At 39.3% G+C, this 20898-nt stretch overlaps 1 protein-coding gene across 1 annotated transcript in view; it reads left to right on the top strand.

Moving 5' to 3' along the window:
- Pip4p2 (phosphatidylinositol-4,5-bisphosphate 4-phosphatase 2) overlaps positions 1 to 19110 on the top strand; it is a 47876-nt gene extending 28766 nt beyond the window's left edge. The window contains exons 5-7 of the mRNA XM_032905596.1: positions 7474 to 7526; positions 15861 to 15951; positions 17580 to 19110. Of these exons, the coding sequence (XP_032761487.1) occupies positions 7474 to 7526; positions 15861 to 15951; positions 17580 to 17723 (288 nt within the window). The 3' untranslated portion in view covers positions 17724 to 19110. The remainder of the gene's footprint in view (positions 1 to 7473; positions 7527 to 15860; positions 15952 to 17579) is intronic.
- The last annotated feature ends 1788 nt before the right edge of the window (positions 19111 to 20898 follow it).

Raw genomic sequence — 20898 nt, 5'->3', positions numbered from 1 at the left:
CAGACTAGTTAACATTTAGATCATTTTTAGTATAATACAACAACAGTTAGACACTCACCGTCTTCTTTCTTTGTCATTTCAAGAGGATAAGACAATGTCGCAAGCTATAGTTGCAGGTAGACCACTCCTAATTCTTCTTGAGCCTCTGGAATGATCCTGTCCTTTCTGTTTCTGTGGGTTTCACTGTTTTCAGTTCTGGATACAGAGGTGATCACACAGTGTTAACCTTTCCATGTCTGACTTGTTTCATTTAATATGATATTCTTCGTGTTCACTTATGTTGTCATAAAGTGGTATGTTTGCCTTCCATTTAAAGACAGAACCATTTCTTTTCATGTGTATGCCACCATTTCTTGGTCTGTCAGCAAGTTTATGAGTTGTTTCTGCATTTTGGTTACCGTGACTCTCATGCCCCAGTTGGCATGGAAGGCTGATACTCTGTGTTTTTAGCACAGTCTCTAACACCCAGTTTGAAAGTACATAGTAGGTTCAAATACCTGACCTGCTAGAACTTTCCTCAGTGGGAACCTGCCTGCTTTTTCTGGCATGTGTCTCTGTAAAGAGTTGTGTTTTAGCATCTGGTTCACCAAATCGCTTGCTAAGTCTTTGATTTCTGCTGAACACAATTTAGAAGCCATTTGCCCTCTGGGTTTGTTGTTGTTTGGTTGGTTTTTTAGCCCTGTTAGTCCAGAGAGGGTTTCCTTGTATAGCCCTGGCTGCCCTGGGACCCTCTCTGTAAATCTGGCTGAGAACTCAGAGATCTTCCTGTCTCTCCCCCACCTAGTGCTGGGATTAAAGGTGAGCACCACCACCGCCACCTGGATGTATCCTTCATCTTTAAAGTCATTGACTGTCACTTTAGTTGTACTTGGAGAAGGAGATGGAAATTTATTCCCTCATTCAATTATGTGCATTTCATAAGAATCACTCAGATTTGTCTGATCTAGGATGAAGTATAAATCCCTTTTTTTACATTATATTTTATTGATTAGAACAGTGCTTTTGTAAATTAGAGAATATACTTGGAATAAGTCACAGATTTGTTTACAATCTCTTCATATTGACTTAGTATAGATCAGCATACTTTATAGATGTCAGCGGACATAAAGTACATTGACTTGGCTACCTGCATATTAAACACATTTGTTGCTCTTCCTCTCACATGAGGAAACTGCCTTTCGAATTGTGATATCGTTTAAAATTCTTCAGAACAGACCTCTTATCAACTCACTCAGGGATCTCCTTCCATGACGATCATGCATTCTTTGTATTTTATATTCCTAATCTTTCCATGATTATCTTTAGATCTACTGTGCAAAAGCTAATGTAATTTGTTAAAAAATATGGTGTGCACACCAGGTACTGAGCAGATCCCAAGGAAATGGCGGCAAGCAAGCTCTACCTTCGTAGTTTTCTAACCTGACTGTGCGGGGAGGACTAGAACCCTGCGAAGTGCGTTCAGAATAGAGCACGGGAGTACACTGCTTTAATGCAGAGACCCACTTCACCTGGAAGACATGGCATTATCCTAGGAATACAAAACTGTACACGTGCTTTACGTAAGGCTGAGCGGGTAAACCCCAATAAACCTAGCTCAAACCTAGGAAGCTACATGGCAGAAGGAAAGAAGTGATTCCCACATCATCCTTTGACCTCTACAATGTGAGTGTATACACACACACACACACACACACACACACACACACACACACACACACACACACACACACACGAAGAAGAAATGTAAAAATGCTAATTAAAAAAGGTGTTTACACTTAGGTATATGGGTATCTGCCCACGCAGTCCATGGGGTAAACAGATGTTCAGCTTTTGATATGATGGTTAGAAAAAGTATTAATAATTTGAGAGAAAGAAAATGAATGATAGTGTTAATAATATGGGAAAGAGTGAGGAAAATGTTTAAGAAAATGTTCAACATATATATTTAATTTGCGATGTAATATGTTAGATACCATTATAGCATTTTGAACAAAGTGTGTTTTTGTGGTTCTTTCTGTGTAATTTTCCCACTTCCCAGTTACTCGGGCCCACCCCTGCCCCGGTAAGCCCCCTCCCAATTCCTTATTCTTTTCCGGTTTCATGCCCTTTCTTTAGTACCAGGAGAATCATCTAATAGTGAATTCTAGAGAAATGATCCAGATTGAGAGTTTAAATAGATGTGTAGGGGGGATAGTTTTATAATCATAAAATATTACTTATTTATTTTAGTATTTTGTTATATGTAAGCCAGGGACTCACGTTTATAGTCAAATCTTTTACTTAACATTTAGGCCAGGAGACTGAGTCAGAAGATCGTGTTAGCCTATGTTACTCACACAGTTACAGTAGTTAAAAACTCAAAATCTTTATCCAGAAGAGATGTTTGGTTTAAAAATACAGAATGTAAAGATGATTTCAAAATCTCTGGGAAGTTATTTTTAGTCACGAGTGAGAATATAGTATTAAAAGGATGGGGATAGATTTTGATAGTTTCAGGTTAAGGAGAGAAGCCCAGTGGGTCTGGGAGCTTAGTGATAACTGTTTCTCTCCTTTGCTGGGCTTTCAAAGCAGGTCAGACAGTTAGAAGGGCTTGGGTTCTATCCCCAGCATATCTGGGGGTGGGGGACTAAGGATTCGCCCAGTGTTCCTAAGTGAATGCTGGCTGCAAAGCTCATCTCACTTGTGACCTTATCATTATTGTGCTAAATGTGAATGATATTGATTCTTTTCTACCCATTCTTTGACTGGAGTGGAGAAAAAAAAATCAAGAGACTAAAAAATTCCTCAGAAAAGAAAGTGAAGTCATGTTCATAAATAAAAGTATGCAGGCATTTAATTCTGTAGGATGAAAAGCTAGGCTGAACTGTAGTTGAATTTTTTTAGAGACAAAAGAAAAAGAAATCTTGTGGTTCTTAGAAGATACTTATGACATTTTAAACAAAAGGATAATAACAACAATGAAAAACAAAAAACAAAAAAGTCTTTTGGGACTACTGAGACCAGAGAGGGCATTCTTTGGGTTACAGATCAGGATGGTGAGCTGTTCGCAACAGCATCCTTCTGTTTATCCTGTCATCATCTAATAGTCAGGCTTATAATCCCAAAGTGAAGTTGATTAGGAGTTTACTATCTGACAGCATTTCAAGACCTGCCTGGACTCACACAGTTCAGGAGAATGAGAGCTGTATTTACAAAGTACATTTTGTGCCATATGGTATAATCAAGTATTATTCTATAAACGGGAAGTGACAGGCTGAAAAAATAAGACTTTTTTTTTTTTAAAGTACTTAGAACTTTTCCTGTGTGTCACTGTTAACAACTGAAAGGGAGTTTTTATGTCGCATGTCCAAATATTGTTTCTCATCCAAAGTATTTTGAGGGAGTCCTGTGGTCAGATAACACTATTTTGAGAGGCATGTTGAAAAAACAATTTGCTAGAAGAAATAAAGTGAATATGCAGGCTTAAACCAGTCCATCAGGAATATAAAGACTTTTTTTTTTTAAATTTTTTTTAATTTTTTTTTTTTTTTTTAATTTTATTATTTTTTTTTTACTTTTTGATTGTTTTTCCTTTTCCCGGTTTCTGGGCCAACATCCCCCTAAACCCTCCCCCTCCCCTTCTTTATGGGTGTTCCCCTCCCCATCCTCCCCCCATTGCTGCCCTCCCGCCAACAATCACGTTCACTGGGGATTCAGTCTTAGCAGGACCAAGGGCTTCCCCTTCCACTGGTGATATAAAGACATTTCTTAACCTGCAACAGAGGTTAACACTGAGTCTCCTGGGGACAGGTATGCACTTGCTGATAAAAGGCATATTCATCCTGACTGAGGCTAGTGTTCTTTTATAAAACTCCCCAACAAACCAGATGTGCTGAGTCACAGATAATGCGTCAGAGACACAAGTCACCAAATGTGCTGAATCACAGTTATTGGCTCAGAGGCATAACTCACCAGTGTGTCGAATCACAGTTAGTGGTTCTGAGGCATAGCTCGCTAAATGTGCTGAGTCACAGTTCACGGTTCAGAGGCATAATCCAGCAAATGTGCTGAGTCATTCTTTTGTTGATTAAAGATGAGGATGGTGAGCTGTTTATCCTGTCATGGTTCAAACTTTCCCCTGAAATGCACCAAGCTGTACTGTCAATCAGGAAAGCTTTTCTACACTCGAATACAGAGTAAGCGCCATAGCAGAGGGAAATGATAGTTTCGATGTAACGTATTTCCAGGTGTTTCTCATTGTCTGTTATTTAGTGGGGTGATAATAAGTGATTGATTTTATGCAATAAAGCTTTATTTATGGGCTTTTTTAGTTGAAAATATATCATGGGGCCCCTGAGTTTATCTGTTTAGTAGAATGGGTTAGAAATAAATACGATACTTCAAGATGGCTAACATGATTTAGTTTTAGAGAAGTTCCTTTTAGTTTTTTTGACAGAAGCGAGCTTTTCTTTTTTTAAGACAAGAACCTGGTCATTTAACTAGATTGGCCACAAAAGACCAACAACCTTTCTTTACTCTCCTTTCCTTGCTCCTGGAGCCTGGAAGACAAAGGGCTGGCTTCCCCGCCACTTGAATCATGGGAAGAAACACTACCAAACGGATGCAGATTCCCCTGTACAGCAGAAATGAGAATGGATAACATCTCTTTATAGATGAGTCAGGGCAGAGACAGAGGCAAGGGAAGGGGAACGGAAGGTCTATGGTTACATCCGAATCAGAATTCACCTGAAAAGCACAGAGTTCACAACAAGGGAGCTACCAGTTTTGTCAGGAGAAATGCCTACAGGAACATAGATGTGTCTGTGATAGATACGCTCCTTCCTCTTCTGACAACACATGTCAAACTTGGAGCCAATGTCTACCACATGCCTTTTTCCAACCACCATTGGCAATTCTGAGTCTTAGCATTATACAGAGATAGCCAGAGCCACACAGATGAGGGTGATCGTAAGACTGTAGCCATATGGGCGTAGGTGCCAATCCACAGCTTCTCTGAAGATGTAGTTGTGCATTCCAGCATGGGAGCTCAGCGATATGGAACTTGAGGGACTGAGGATATGCTTGTGAGTAAGGGGGGCACATAAGGCCAACATTGCTGATCCTGGTCTAGTTACTATTCGTTTCTGGTTTTAATTAATGAAGAGAGCATCCAAAAGGCTGAGATGAACTGCAGACAAGGAGCTTCAGGGAGCCCAGTAGCACACCTGTCTTCTGGCCCCATGTTGTGTTCTTCTAGCTCACCGATGCGTGCCAGCCATGGCAGGGCAGCACGTGTATGAGAGCAGGGATGGTTGGGATGCACACCGGACTCTGCTTCATACCATCTCACCACGGAAGAACACACACATAAGGCACCAGAAAGATGCTCCCTTCAGCAGGGAGGAAGCAGGTCAGAGAGGGGTTGAGTCTTCATAAAGGAGGTGGACATGCTGTGTCATGGATTCAGGGTCTCTTGCAGGTGTCATACCTTAGGTAGGGACTACCTGAAATGACCAACAGGCCAGAAAAAAAAAGAATTTTTTTTTTCTGCCAGGACTTAAACATTGAACAGTAACATTTTAAGAGTACCAGGCACAACATTTTAGATAGGGAGATTGTAGAAAATCAAATTCTTGGCAGAAATATATTTCAATTCAATTAAATAACCTACAAAATCAGTTCCAGCCATAGAATCTTTTCCTTTTTGATTTTGCTGCAGAGAGACCTGGAGGTGACACCAGCACCATTCGTGTCAGTCTGATGGCCGTGTAATTCACCTCTTTCACTATCAGTTCTTGTGTTTGTTTTCAATGAACTTGCCGAGATTAACCTGTGCTAGAATGTTCACTATAAAATAATAGTGTTGAGATAATGTTGACCTTTGACTGGTCCCCTAAAATTCACATTCTGCAGTGCGTCAACCTTAAGACTTGGGTTACCGTTGACCTAAGGGGTGTGGAATTGTCTCCTTCAGGCACTATTGTTTGAATTGTTACATTCACTTATGCAAAGCTGTTTGTAAGTAACATCTCCAATGATATAGTTCAGGAACTCACCTATCTCTGCTATGAAGATAGAAAAGTACGCTTCAGTTCATTTCCTGCTCTGTTCCAGTTTCTGTGTCAATCGGCATAGATCTCTGTTTGACATATTATTAAATCAAGAATCTTTTGCAGATAAGAATAACTGAAATCAACCAGTATATCTCACAGAGAAAGCAGTGAGAGGAAGTTTGGTTGTAACCTGAAAACAATGTGGGTTTGATTGACGTTCTCAGATGGTGAAAGCTAATCTCTCTGAGAAGACTGAGCGGGCACATGAAGTTTCCTTTCTCACTTTGAGACTGAGAGGCCTGCCGTGACAGATCAGGAATGGGCAGGTTTTGTCAAGGTTTGCTGAGTTTCCTGAAGTTTTTATTAAAATGAAGAAACTGAGCACAGGAAATCCATACCTCTTTGCTCATTTCTGAAAGCTAAGGATGAAGAAAAATTCATATGATGTTTTCTTAAAATTATATTTTGCTATTGGTAAAACATTAAATTCTACATAAGTTATTGAAAACTCATAACAAGTAGAAATTGACCACCTAAAACCTTTAATAAAAATTAACTTTTATATGGGAAGCTTGTTTTGACACAAAACTAATGACATTTATCTCCCTGTGGAACTATGAAAGAAATATACTGTTATCTTATTTAAAGCAAAATGAACAATTAGAAAGTCTGTTGGGGTATCCCAGCAAACCCAGGGTCTGATACATACACGGGAACTCACAGCAACAACCACACCTACTTAGAAAGCCATTTGAACATACTTTCTTTCATGAGGTAAAGATTTAGCTTACAGGAATTTTCTTTGAAAGACTTTGCCCTAAAGTCTGTATGCTATTTTGAGTAGCTGAATGACATTTCTATGAGAAAGGTGATATAGTCTATTACCACATTTACTGGTAGATTGGGAAGAAAATTGTATCATAGGATTAACATGTTTTTGTTACATTTTATAAGCAACAAGGGAGCAAGATCTACTTTCCTGGTTGTAGTTCTGTCAGCATCTCTCTCAGTGGTTAGTTTATTGTGTATGCTGTGGCTTCTCACACAAGTGAAATAGAAAATGTAAAAACGGTCACAGATCAGAGTATTCAAGTATTTACAAGTTGGTCCTCAGGGGTAGAGGGAAATAAAGGTTCAAGGTACATGATAAGCGGACAAAGAATGCAGGGGAAAGAGTGCATGCTGTTTTCCCTGGGAGCCAAATCTGGGTGGTGTTAGAGCCCTGTGAGAGTCATGGGAACCGGTTCAGGCTAGAATCCCAAATGTGTTCTAGGGGTTGAGAGAACCGTTGGAGATTTAAAAAAACAACCAATGAAACTGCAAGGTGATTGATGGTTGTGTCATGATCCCTGGTGACATTTAGACTAAAGTAAACAGTTCTCAGATTGGCTGCTTTTCGGTTGTTATTCTTTTCAAATCCTTCTCTCTGTTTATTTTACAGTGGATGGAACTGAGGTTCAACACTCTGGCAAAATGCCCACACTGCAAAAAAATGTAAGTTGTCTGCTGGAGATAGCATTGAGAAGTAGAGCTGGGAGCTCTCACTGAAGCAGATTCGCTTCCTAAGACCTGCCGTGAAGTGAATGCATGCTTACTTATCCCTTTCAAGACAAAGCCAGGGCAGGCATCTTTAGGCTAACACATTCCAGTTCGAAATGAAAATAATTGGGCTTAGTTATTGTTCTTTAAAGGAAAATCCATTTTTTAAGAGGGTAAAGTTAATAAATTATCAAGTTTCCTGGAGAGCTTTCAAATGCTACGAAGATTATAGTCTTTTGCAATTAATCTATAAGACGCATTGTCATCAAGGAGAAAAACCTGTATTGTTTTTGAGTCTGCAGTCGGTTGATGGTTAGTTTTTTCGCTTCCCTCCTAATGAGATTATTACTCTGGCAAAGTTTATGTGATTGGCTACTTTAACTATCCATTATATTGATCTGTGTTTCGAACTGGTCTGCCAAGGGAAAATAACAAAAACACTGTATGAACATGGGAAACCACAAAAGCTATATTGATTAAAAATATGTTGTGGCATATGTGTTAGGGATTCTGAGGACCAAGGACTTTCCAAGCAGAACTCACAGGAATCAGTCCTACGCACAGATGTGATGTACTCTAGCCGAGGACCATTAAATATACTCAGCAAAGGGAAAGGACAAATGGGCCACAAAGCTTAGAGACACCAAGCAAAAGCTTTAAAATGGCCTTTCCAAGTGGAGTCTTCTGTGAAGGAATTGTTATTACACCTGCAGACTGTGTCTACGAAGGGCACTCCCTTGAGGCTTGGTGCCCTGGGGAACACTGCCAAGCACATTCCAAATACCCACCAGGAAAGTTCATATTTGGGGTAACCCATGCCATATACAGAGAGAATTTATACCCTATAAGTCATTCCTATTAAATATGGGATGCTGGGAACTTTTAAGAACCCAAGTTCCTAGGCAACCAACCTTTCAAGAAGAGCTTTTAAATCATAGTGTTCTTGGGCTTGATTTGTTAACCTTTTCACACAACATTTATTTTGGTAATGAAAGTTTAATTAAAAATGATTATCCACTTAGGCATGTGAATTATAATATAAGCAAAGTCAATTAAACTGGAATGTTTTGACAATTCAATTCTTAAAACAGAAAATATGGGCTCATACTTTTTATGACCTTTAGTATGATCTAATTAGCTTCATCTAATTTGAGAGTAGAAAAGTCCCAAGAATGGTTTGTCAGAGAAAATAATTAAAGTGTCTGAAAACAATCGAGACTACATAATAAAATGTCTCCATTCACTGCTGCTAAATGATTTCAACTAAATAGACCTCTGGGATAATTTTCTTTATTGTTTATTTTTAACTTCGAAAGAAGAGATATTTTAAATTTGGGAAATTAACCACCTAAGTTCTTAGTTTTCTTGACTCTACTGGAAGTCCATTTATGGAGAAGAAAAGCAGACAACCCCAAAAACATACACAGAAAAATATCATGTTAGGAGACAAAAATGCCCAACATTTGTAAATAAGCATGCTATCAAAACTTTTGTATGAATGTATCAAAAATGCACAAAATTAAGTGGGAAATATCTTCTGCAAGGACATTAAGTAGTATTAAAATTATAAAAAGTAGGCAGCGGGGGATTGGGTGCTTGGCACAGTGGCCGTGGCCTTCCAGACACCTGTTCACAGTGGCCAGAGCTTTTACGACAATCTTAGAGTGCAGGTTAGCAGTTTTACAGTAAGAAACTGTTGAGAGAGGGCAAGGGTTATACTTAAGGGACCCGTTTGATTAACTCCTTTAGAACAGTAGCATTGTTTTTGCTGACGATAAGAATGTTAGATTTCTGACCATAAGGCTGTATTGATATAAAGAAGACTTTGTATCAGTAACCCAGGGAGCAGTGTGCATAGAGATTCATGTGGACTTAACCAGCTTAAACATCCTTCTAGCAAGATGGTTGCAGAACTGGAGTCATGCTAACCACGGGAGAACTCGGGGCCTTTGTTCTTTGAAGGCAGATGCTGTCATCACATTGAGCTCCCATGGCTGGCTTCCAGATTTCCTTTGGCATGCTTTTCTTTGTAGCAACATGAAGGTGCTGTTAGAATAAGATACCGAGATAGCATTCTATTACTTTAAACGTAACTATTCCAGAATTTCTTTTTGGTTAAGAATTCTTAAATTATTCCTGCGGAACGAGTATGCTATGCGTTAATCTCACAAGCATTTCCCCACGTCTCCACAGGCAAAGAAATGTGTTCCCCTATTCCTTATTCATGCAGATGTGGAGGCCATTGCAGCTGTCTTTCTTTCGTTGCCCTCTGGATAAGCAGTCCTAGCATTCTGAAGTACAACTTGGGCTGTTGTCCCCCACTGAAATGCTATAATGGACCTAAGACTAAGAGAGACATTGACTTTCCATCAAATCGTCATTGAGTGTCAGTTCTACATCAGCAAGAGCTCCTTTGTGAATCCCTTCCCAGTGTTTTCAGTTCTTACGGATTCTTGCTCTCGGAGCCATTCTTTAGGGTAGTCAAAAGGTGGGGAAGGAGCAGGGTGGAAAACTACAGTAAAACATTTGAGTGCTACCCTGGCAATGTGTGCTCTGCTTTGAAGATGGGCAGGAGCGGGATCCTGCGAGGTGGTGTCAAGGAGAGGATGTGATCTGAGCTGTACCTAGAGGGGATTTGTGAGGAAGATGTCAGGGTGACTCACTGCAGAAGCAGGCACCCGTGCAAAGGCAAGGGAGGAGTCAGTGTAGCCCTGCCCTTAAGATCACACTGAGAGGACTGAGCCTGGATGGAGGAGGCTGGTCCAAGGACTACCTTACTTCCTAGATGCACTGGGCAGCCGATCTCAGCCTTCTAGAGGATGTGGAGCTGGCGGGAGACAGGAGATTCCTCTTTATCACGGTTGATACCAAGAGTCTCGAGTTTGCTAGATTCACTGAGTCTTCAGCTTGTCTCTCCGCCATGGGAATAAGTTTTGTGACAACATGGCTGTTGTTACTCTCTTCTCCTTTCACCAGAATAACTGAAAGCTGAAGTTTGGAATTAGTTTTCCTTCCTTCTTTTCTTCTTCTTCTTCTTCTTCTCTCTCTCTCTCTCTCTCTCTCTCTCTCTCTCTCTCCTGTCTGTCTGTCTGTCTCCCCTATTACATGCAGGCCCACCCCCTCTCCCTTCCTCTCTCTCTTTTCTTCCTTCTTTCCTCCTTCCTTCCATTTCATTTCATTTCATTTCATTTCATTTCATTTCATTTCATTTCATTTCATTTCATGACAGGGTAGCCCTGACTGTCTTGGACAGTCCCTGTTCAGGATCTTTTCGACAGTTATTTCATTCTGTGATCTAGCTGCCATCACAAACACCTTGAACAACATCCCGACCACACTCTGCACCCCAGCATTTCTTATAGCTAGATGATGGATATGCCAATGAAGATTACCCTATCACCCCAGTGCAGCCAGAATTCCGACCATTTCTTTTCTTTATTCTCCATATGTGAATGTTGGTATCATATCATTTATGCGTCTTGATGTCTTACTTTTTCCTTCTTTTTCTTCATGTTTTGGTTTTGCTTCACTTATTCAGCATGTCATGTTCAGGCTGTGACAGTGGTCTTTTGACTTCTCTTTGGCCTCCAGCCATGAAGTTTTCAAGCAATTTCCTAGAAAACCCATGCACAGATCCACATAGGATTTTAAACTCTGGCTTCCAGTCGTTCTCATGGCATGCAAATGTGTGATTTGTATGCTGCCCAATTCAAAAAGGTGTCATGTCTGCTTCTTATCTGAATCCTGTCCATTGCTTTCTTAAGTTTGTCCTTCTAATGCTAGATACATTATTCTATGGAAACATTTTCTGTCCTTTTCCCCCTCCAGAATGTTCATTATAAGTCCATTGTCTAAAATCCAAAAGCTTACTAACTTCTATTTTTTCTCTCATGCTAGAACCCTGGCTATGATTATGAACTAAAACAGCTCATCCTTCTGTCTAGTTCAGTTCCACCCTGTCTTGAAACCTCACTGTGTTGGTTCATTTGGTATTGCAATAATGAAATATTTAAGGCTTCATGCATAATAAAGAGAAGAAAATAAGGTTTATTTTAGCTTATATGATTTAGGGTTAAGAGCCTAGATATGATGATGTCAGCCTTCTTGCTGGGAGAATTTTGGGGTGGCAAAGTTTCACATGGCAAGTGACTGGGGAAATACATGTCTGTCTTTCTCCCAATTCTTTAAGAACAAAACAAAACTAGATTCACTCATGGAGGTCTCTCCTGGTGACTATCCAATCCTAATCACCTTTCAAAAGCCACACATCCCTACATTCTTCCAATTCAAGTCCCATCCTCTTAAAAGCTCACAGTGAACATTTTACTCCAAGGCGAGGTTCAGAAGGGAAGAAGCAATATTCAGTCCACAGCACTCAGCTTCCCCTGCTACCCCATCTGAAACCATTAAGAATGTTGTTTGGCAATAGCTATCCTCACACTTTGCAAGTATCCCTTATAAGCCTAGCATTTCATAGAGTGGTTTGTGAATAGGGAAGTTTATAGTTTGAAACATAATTAGTTTCCTGGCAATACTAAATAACCTTTCTTCATTTTCTATGTATGCTTTAAAATAATTAACTATAGCAAACATCCTCTTTTATGTATATCTTATGAGAGTTAAGAAGAATCCTGAAGGCTCCACCAACAGAGATGCAGTTATAGCTGGGCTATCTAAGGTTTTACCGGTCAGGTAAAGAGAAATGGCCTTTGCCTTTCAGACGTTGGAAAGGCTGGAATCGATTCCCTCCCAATGAAGCCCTTAGTATGTACTTACCCCCTAACAAGTAGGTAATGAAAAATAGCCTACCGGGAAAGGGAGACAAGAAAAAGATAGCTTGTGTCAGCAAGTATCTTAATAGCAAAATGGAAGCCAAAACAGAGGGTTAAAAATAGAACAGTTGAGCATAGAATGAAAGAAAATAGATTAAAAAAAAAAGCTATACCCCTGAAATATTCACCAAAGGCAAATACACACCAGACAAATGCTCATTAGAGTCAAAACATTCACGTGGGGTTCAATAGCAAGTCCTTTGGTGCTGTTCTTCCTTTTATTAATTGAGCTCTGCTCCCAACACATTCCTAATCTCAGCTATATCATCCCCTACAGTTGGGATAGCTATGCGCTATGGATTCTTAGTGAAAGTGGCAAGTCCAGCTTCTTACCGTACTCCTCAAACACAGAACTACTTGGTTGTTTATTCTCTCCTCTCTCTGATTGTCTGGAAAGGTAACAGCGGCAGGGAACTTTGCTACCGATTGAGTGGAGTCTGCCAATGCCCACATCTGACTTTCTACCCAAGAGAAATAAACTCCCTTAACTGGTTTGCCTTTTATGGCTTGTGTTTCTCTTTTATTCCCATGTCCTAACTTAACTGTTTAATATCAAAATAACTAGCACTATAGTCAGTTCATCAGAAACATAAATCTCATACTTGTATTCTGTGTAATAAATAAAATGTAATATATAAATATATTAAGTTCAAATGTTCAAAAATGAAAACTGGCAGTTATAATGACCATGTTCTTGCGAATTAAGATACAAATAAAAAGCAAAAAAAAAAAAAATTAAGACTTTAAAAAACAGAAAAGTATGTTGGTGATGGATAAGAAAGAACTTCCTAGATAAGGCATCAAAAATCATAACCCTTAAAAGAAGAGTGAAAATTTCCAGTACAAAATTATCAAGGACCTCAGTGTGGTTCCCTGGGTCTAATCTGGGTTGCTCACAACCATATGTAATTCCTGTTCTGGGGGACCCAACTCATCTGGCCATTTTAGACACCTACACTCCTGTAAACATGAACACACACACCTTCACATAACTAAAATTAATAAAATAAATTTAAAAAATGAGTTGCTATATATTACATTGACTTTCTTGATTAAAACTCTATCAAAAAAGATGTTAGGGTTGGGATTTAGCTCAGTGGTAGAGCGCTTGCCTAGCAAGCTTAAGGCTCTGGGTTCGGGTCCCAGCTCAAAAAAAAAAAAAAAAAAAAGAAAAAAAAAATGGCAAAAAACCCCCAAAAAACAAACAAAACAAAAAAAAAACAAAAAACAAAAAACTTGTGTTTAAAAAAAAAGATGTTAAAGACATGAACAAGTGTTGAATAAATAAGAAAGCCAATTAGTAGTTGAAAAGATGCCTAACCTTCAGAAAAAAAGGGTAATACATATTCAAAACTACAATTAAAAACCATTTTTGGCCATGGTAAATAAGAATAATACTAAGTGTTGAAATGTTGGCAAGAATTTAGGTGGAGTAATGGCATGCCTTATACAATTTTACTGAAGACATGAATTTGATATTTATTAAATATGTCTATAACATAACCCAACACTATCTAGGAATATGTTTGAGGAATTCTCGTACATATAAATGACACACAATAGTGTTTAGTGTAGTAGTTAGAATAACAAAATATTAAGGAAATGTTTTACTGATAAGATGAAAGTTAAGAAAATATTTGTTAGGAAAATATAAATGAACTAGATAGTCTCTTATCAATACAGATTTCCCCCATGGAACATTAAGCAAATAAAAAGTCAAATCTTAGACGAACAGCTCAACACACATATCTCTAAAGATTGGACAGATGCACTGAACAATTCTGACTATTGCCTACAGCACTGCATAGCATTAAACACTAAAAAGGTTTTTACTGGTGCAAAGAGTAGTCCTTGGTCCTTGCTTCATCCATGTGTTGGGTTGGCACAGGCTGTGGAGTAGCAATGGTTTCTTCATTTTCTGGTGACTTAATTTGAACAGTTCAAAAAAAGACAAGGATTGCCTGAAGAGGATTCACATGAGATTAGGGTACCTGAGTTACTCTTTTGGTACATGGAAAAAGCAGCTCTAACGTTCACTTATACTCTTTGACTTCTTCAGAGCTCAGTTCTAATGAGTTTACTTTGCTTTTCATGCAAGGTAAATTAGAGACCCCCAGAGATTGCCGGACAGGTAGTTGTAATGAGAAAGACCACTTAGGTCTGAGCTATAAGGCAGGAGTCCTGCTCATAGGATACCTAAGAGATAAAACCAAAACCAGTCTAAGGCTAAATAGAGCGTAAAGGCTTTAACTCTATATGCCCTATTGGTTTCAGACAGCTGCTTGCACAGTACTGTGTCTATTCTTGTCTCTGGGGTGCCCAGATATTTATGTTAATGTTTCGTTCAGGAAAACTGGTGATACATATATTTTCGGCAAAGTTCATTAACTGCTAGAAATATTTGGGTATTGAAGGAAATTGAACCTCTATAGAGTAGTGTGTTTATTTCTCTGGCTTGTTCCTGAATTTCACTTATTTAGTAGACAACACAGTCTTGACACTGGCCATGGGAAGGCGAAACTTTTGTCGCTCACTCACAGTGCCTTGCATATGGTGTATATTAAAACTATGCATAGTAGCCAGCAGTGCCCACTAGGCTGGACGACTTGCTTTCTGCTATACTTACATCATTTTGAAAATGACCCAAATGCAAGGCGGAAGTAGGTAGATGTTAGCAGAGTTTGGATTTCATTTGAGATGTACAGTAGCAGTATATGCTTCGATGAATTTCCCAGAGACTTTTCAACAGTACATGTTGAGAAACCTAAAAAGTTAGTTCTTGCAATGTCATAATTCTAATTCTAAATTTTTTTTAAAAATGATGAAAAAAATAAGCACAATGCTTTTTAAATGTTGCTTAGCTTACAGTTTTAATAATGACAAAAGCACTTCTGTGTCAGTGACTAGGGAATGGTTGAGTCGTTGATTATGTATCAGAACTCCATTGGTCCAGTGCTTGTTAACAGGAAAACGTCCATGCCCCGTTCTCTGGGTCAGAATGAACACTGGCAGGAGAAGGGATCACAGGGCACTTGGAGACTGTTCGAGGGTTGTAGAATTACACATACTTTCCCTTTTCATTCATTTCTCTATTTCCAAAATTTTCTGCACTAAACATAAACCATAAGCAAGCCAAATGCTGCTTGGTAGTTAACATTTATTCTCCACTCAGAAAAGGCTTCTGGGATATGGACATTTATCTGAAGGTTGACCAGAGACCACAGTGGCTTTTTTATTTACCATTAAAAAAATTTTTTTTAAATGAATATTGTCAGTGAACAAGGCCCCATTGACTTTTGTCCTTTGTTGAAAAATGTTGTTTAACAGTGCTGTCTGTCGCTTTGAAGAAACACATGAAGCTATTAAGTTACTAAAGCCATACTTGAGAACTCGTGAAGATGTGATGGGGAATCTTTGCAGAGATATTTAATGTGTTCCTTTGCTCTGCTCTCTGCAGCTCCTCGGTAGGTAGCGCCCTTCCCCGGAGACGCTGCTGTGCATACGTCACCATCGGAATGATATGTATTTTCATTGGAGTTGGATTAACTGTGAGTACCACCTGCTGTGTTGCTTTGTTCTGATACAGGGGCTCAGGAAGCAGAGTTGACCTTTGAGTTCATGATCCTTTTGCCTCTACCTCCCAAATACTGGGATTACAGGTGTACTCTCCTATGCCAGGAGACTGAATACTACTATTACAGTTCTTTCTGCAAGTTTATCAACTTTGGTCTGTAGTGGCTTGGGACAGCCATCGGAGATTTCCCCAAGTTAGTGGTCATTCAGCATGACAGACTCCAGAGCTTCTGACGGACTACAGCCATTAAGATATCCAATCCTGGGCTGGAGAGATGGCTCAGTGGTTAAGAGCACTGACTGCTCTTCCAGAGGTCCTGAGTTCAAATCCCAGCAAAAGATATCCAATCCTTGGATATGTCTTTATTTTTAATTAGTTAATATTTAAAAACCATCTGATTTTAATGGATATCATGCGTACCTTGCCCAGATAGGTGTCTTCTATGGGAATAAATTTATGGGTGAAAAAATGTTTGTGAAAAGAAAATATAGTTTGCATTAAAAAGATTTATCCAATAACTTTTATTTAATTTTTAAAGTCCAACGATTAAAAATCATTTATTTTTATCTGATTTTTATTTGTATGGATTTTTTGTGTGTGTGAATTGTCTCTTGTACTACATGTATACCCAATGCCCATGGCGGCCAGCAGAAGGTGTCAGATTCCCTAATACTGGGGTTACAGATGGTTGTGAGTCCTTATATGGGTGATGAGAATCTAATCTAGGTCCTCTGGGTGAGCAGTCAATGCTCCTAGCCATACCATCTCTTCAGCATTATAAAAGATTTTATGACATTATATTAACTTTACGAAGTCAAATTTCATTGCGCATGAACTGTTCCAACGGAGTCTGTCTATCTGGAGAGAGGCTGTTTGTGCCCATTTGAAAGTCTTTAGCACTGAGAAATTCACTCTTTGTTTGTCAAAAGCTCATTCACTTTGGGTGAATTGGCAGAACCAACCTTTCTTGGTCACGCACTGTCTTATACTCAGAACAACATTTGCTATGAGGATGAACTAGTTTCAGAGGAGACAGAAGTTGGACAGTTAGCACGAGAATCACTCCAGAGAAGAGAGGGACTCGATCTTTGCTTTCTGTGTGCTGTGTTTCTCGGTTCATATACCTGAGCCCAGGTCATTAGCAGTGGTGTACCATGTAAACATTTACACGGACTGAACACCTTACAGCGATAACGTCACAGAATTTTCTTCTTCAGTTTTCTTCATTTTGGGCACTGAGTTCTGGGGTTTGCGGGCATGCATCACCATGTCTGGCAGTGTGCTTCTCTATTTACTTCATAAAATTCGTAGTTATCCAAGTACCATTGTCGTGTGTCGATTATAGTCAAGAGCTACATGTCGTCTTACAGGTGCTTAGTGGTTTCAGTTCAGAGATATGTTTCATAGGATCGCAAACAGGGAGGCCAACACAAGTTTTCCAAGGCATTTCCTTAAAGTTTCTTTTCTTTTTTTTTTTTTTCCGGAGCTGGGGGCCGAACCCAGGGCCTTGCGCTTGCTTGGCAAGCGCTCTACCACTGCGCTAAATCCCCAACCCTTCCTTAAAGTTTCTAATCTCTTGCTTTAATATTTTTTTTGTTTCAGGTTGGCACACAAGATTTTTCAAGGCGATTTCATGCAACCTATGTGTCTTGGGCAATTGCTTATCTGTTAGGTTTGATTTGCCTTATCCGAGCTTGTTACTGGGGCGCAATCAGAGTCAGTTATCCAGAGCACGGCTTTGCTTAAGTCTTCTCATGAACCCTTGATGCAGGTGAGAGTGTCCAGTCATCCTTGCGAAGCTCTTCTGGACACCTTCAAATCATTTATCCTAATGGAGTCCATCCTGGTTTGTATAGTAGTCTCAAGACTTCGTGAGTCCTTTCTGATCAGATGCTCACTGAAGTACATGATATGCAAGTTCATTTTGCTGCTAGGTTTTCAGACTTGGAAAAATAAAGCTGTGTCTTTGTTCTTTCAAATCATAAAGGTATTTTTGCATTTGTCCTCAAATGTTATATCTAATATCAGTCTTTCATTATGTTTCAACCAGTTGTTCCATTACTTGTTGATGTGGGACTATTCCCGAGAAGTGTTTATAAATGTTTCTACAATAGGTTCACATTTATACTTACATTTTAAACAGAATTGCTTGCTTTAAAATCTAAGCAATATGCATTTTTGCTTGAACTGCTTACTGTAATTTTAACCTAAGAGTATAGCTACCTTATTCAGGAAAACAGAAAATTGAGTGTACTTTGAAAAACTTGACATTCTTGTCAGAGAAACATTTCTAGATACTATATGCTTGTTTTTTGTTGTTGTTGTTTGTAGAAAGATACAATATTTTGGTAGTAAATTAAAATACTTAGGATGAACATATAGTCCACAGTTGGAGATGTTAGGTAAATGCCTTTTCTCTAAGATTACAGGACTTTTTGCCTTTCAGTTCTGTCTTTTTATTTAGCATTTACAAAAATCTGGTCTGGATTTATGGAATTTAATGTTACTCTGCTGAATGTATTCCTTGATGGACTGGAGGAAGTATTTCAGACAACATGTTTTATAATACTTCATCATCTCGTCAAAGACATGTTGACACTGGGTTGCAGTCCTTTCATTAGATCATGGTAAACTTTCTTCTTGAAATATGTGTACACCTGCTTCTCTGTGAAGAGAACTTACGACTTTTTGCATTAGCTGAAATGTTAGAATTAGAGATTCTCTTACCATTTCCCACCTGGCCAGATAATGACTCAACTTCTTCAAGAGAATGGATCAGAGATAAAGAGCTTCATTGTTGTCTAAAACTTTGTGTGAGATTCGTGGACTCAGCCCTTGCACTGCCCAGTTTTGCGGTTTAGAAGGAATTCCTTGAGAGTCAGTGGTCTAAACTCTTTCACATTGTAAAATTAGACAATGAGACACCCAGAGTACATTAGTAGGTGATTCCAAGGGACAAGACTAATGTTCTAAATTATTTATATTCCTGATTAATATGAAAATGTACTTACTGCGAAGTTGGAGTCAACTACATGTACACCTCAAAGAGAAAATGATAAATGTATAAATGTAGTAGCTCAGGATTATATGTACCTTTGAAAATATGCTAATAAAGATTATTATTCAAAAGTCACTTTGTTCTATTTCATCTTAAAATATAACCTATAACTTCCAAAATCTATTTTGAGATCTTGGTGTGAAATAGTCATGTTAAAGATTATTTCTGCATAATGTTTATTTATCTTTTTATGCTGTTTTCATAACTATGTTTTAATATTTTTATTTGGTATTCTATGGTATATGCTATATTAGCATATGCTGAATTAGCATATGCTATATTCAGTATAAAATAATGTGTCTTGTCTTAATGACATTACTTTCTAACAGTGCTGGGTGTCTGTTCATCTTTTCCCTTTTGGTTTGAAATCTCACATTGTGTTATATGCTATTTGACAATATCCTTCCATAATATATCTGTGGGAAATATGTGACGGTTTGTTCATATGCTCATCCTCATTTAGATCCCTTCCTTGGTACTCCACTGTAAAGGAAAGAGTGAATGTGTTCTCTATGAGGGTTTGCAGTCCAGGATTTTTAGTTCTTATAGGTGATTCTTGATATTTATATTTAATTATTGACCTTTTTTCCCTTACTGAATTTATCTTATGTTTTGACTTTATATTTCCAATCTATTTGGAGTTCTGTAGGCTTGCCTCTCCCTCATGAAGATATTTACTGGTCCTTTGAGTCTCACCTCTTTACCCCTTTAGGTTTGATCCCATTGAAATCTATATCAGTAGCTTTTTCCTCTTACATTTCTTTTGACAGTTGAGAAATGGAATCTTCTGGAGATCTTCTTCCCCTTTGTACGTTGGTGACATCCACCAGACTTGGTTGTTTCCATTTGCATTTACAACTAGATTGTGCATCTTTCAGGATTTTTTGATGGGCTTATTTATGTTTTCCTGGGACAAGGCAGCCCAGTTTATTTATGTTTTCCTGAAAGGATCCTGTAGGCAGAAGTCCAGTGTAAAGCTTCCTGCTTTTTGAAGTCAACATCATGATCAAATATGATTTTGAAACTAGATCAGCTGTACAACTTTGGGGAGTTACATGATGCATGTAGTCTTGGCCCAGGGTCCATCACATGCATCAGCCCTTTTGTTCTGGGTGGCAGCTCAGTCCCTGTAGACCTGTTTTCCTGCTCCAGCAAGTTATGGGGATCAGAGCTTTCGGGCACTAGTTCATTCTGTACAGGTTTCCTGTTTTGTGTCCTGTCTTGATCCCTCTGTAGCAGAAAAGGCTCCTTCAGTCCTTCCTCCCCCCTCTCCGGCCTCAGCAGCCCAGGATTCTCCGGGGGAGGCTCCAGGCACCACCAGATAGCTTTTTTGTCTGGGGGCTGCAGCGGCAGTGGGGTCTCTGCTCTGAAGGTTTTTCCCACGGGATGCAGAGAACAGCTGCTCAGACGCAGGATCTGCTGCCCTGGCCTCCCCACTGATGATGGGATGGGCAGGGGGGCAGGGTGGCGCAGGGCTGCTGCCTCAGGAGTGCGAGAAAGGGGACCTGGGAGCAGAGAGCTGCTGAAGGCAGGATATCATTATCCGGCCCCAGAGGAATGTCAGGGGTGGGCAGAAAAGTTTGTTTCTGTGGTCCCCAGGCAAGTTTGGGTCTGAAGCTCCACGGGCCTGTCCTTGGGTTGGCTGGGCCTTCCCTCAAATTCTGCTCCATCCTTTACCTCTGTACATTTTTTAGGCAGGACAAATGGTGGTTCTAAGGTTTTATAGCTGGATTGGTGTCCCCCTTTCAGACATCTTGCCTGGTTATAGGAGATGGTCAGTTTGATTCCATCTCCCCATTTCAAGGAGTCCTAGCTAGGCACACATTCATAGATTCCTAGGAATTACCATTGTCCTAGCTTAGC

The sequence above is a fragment of the Rattus rattus genome, chromosome 1 (assembly GCF_011064425.1).
Source record: "Rattus rattus isolate New Zealand chromosome 1, Rrattus_CSIRO_v1, whole genome shotgun sequence".
In the NCBI taxonomy this organism is placed as follows: domain Eukaryota; kingdom Metazoa; phylum Chordata; class Mammalia; order Rodentia; family Muridae; genus Rattus; species Rattus rattus.
The sequence above is the reverse complement of the archived record's forward strand: the minus strand, read 5'-3'. Positions and strand labels throughout refer to the sequence as shown.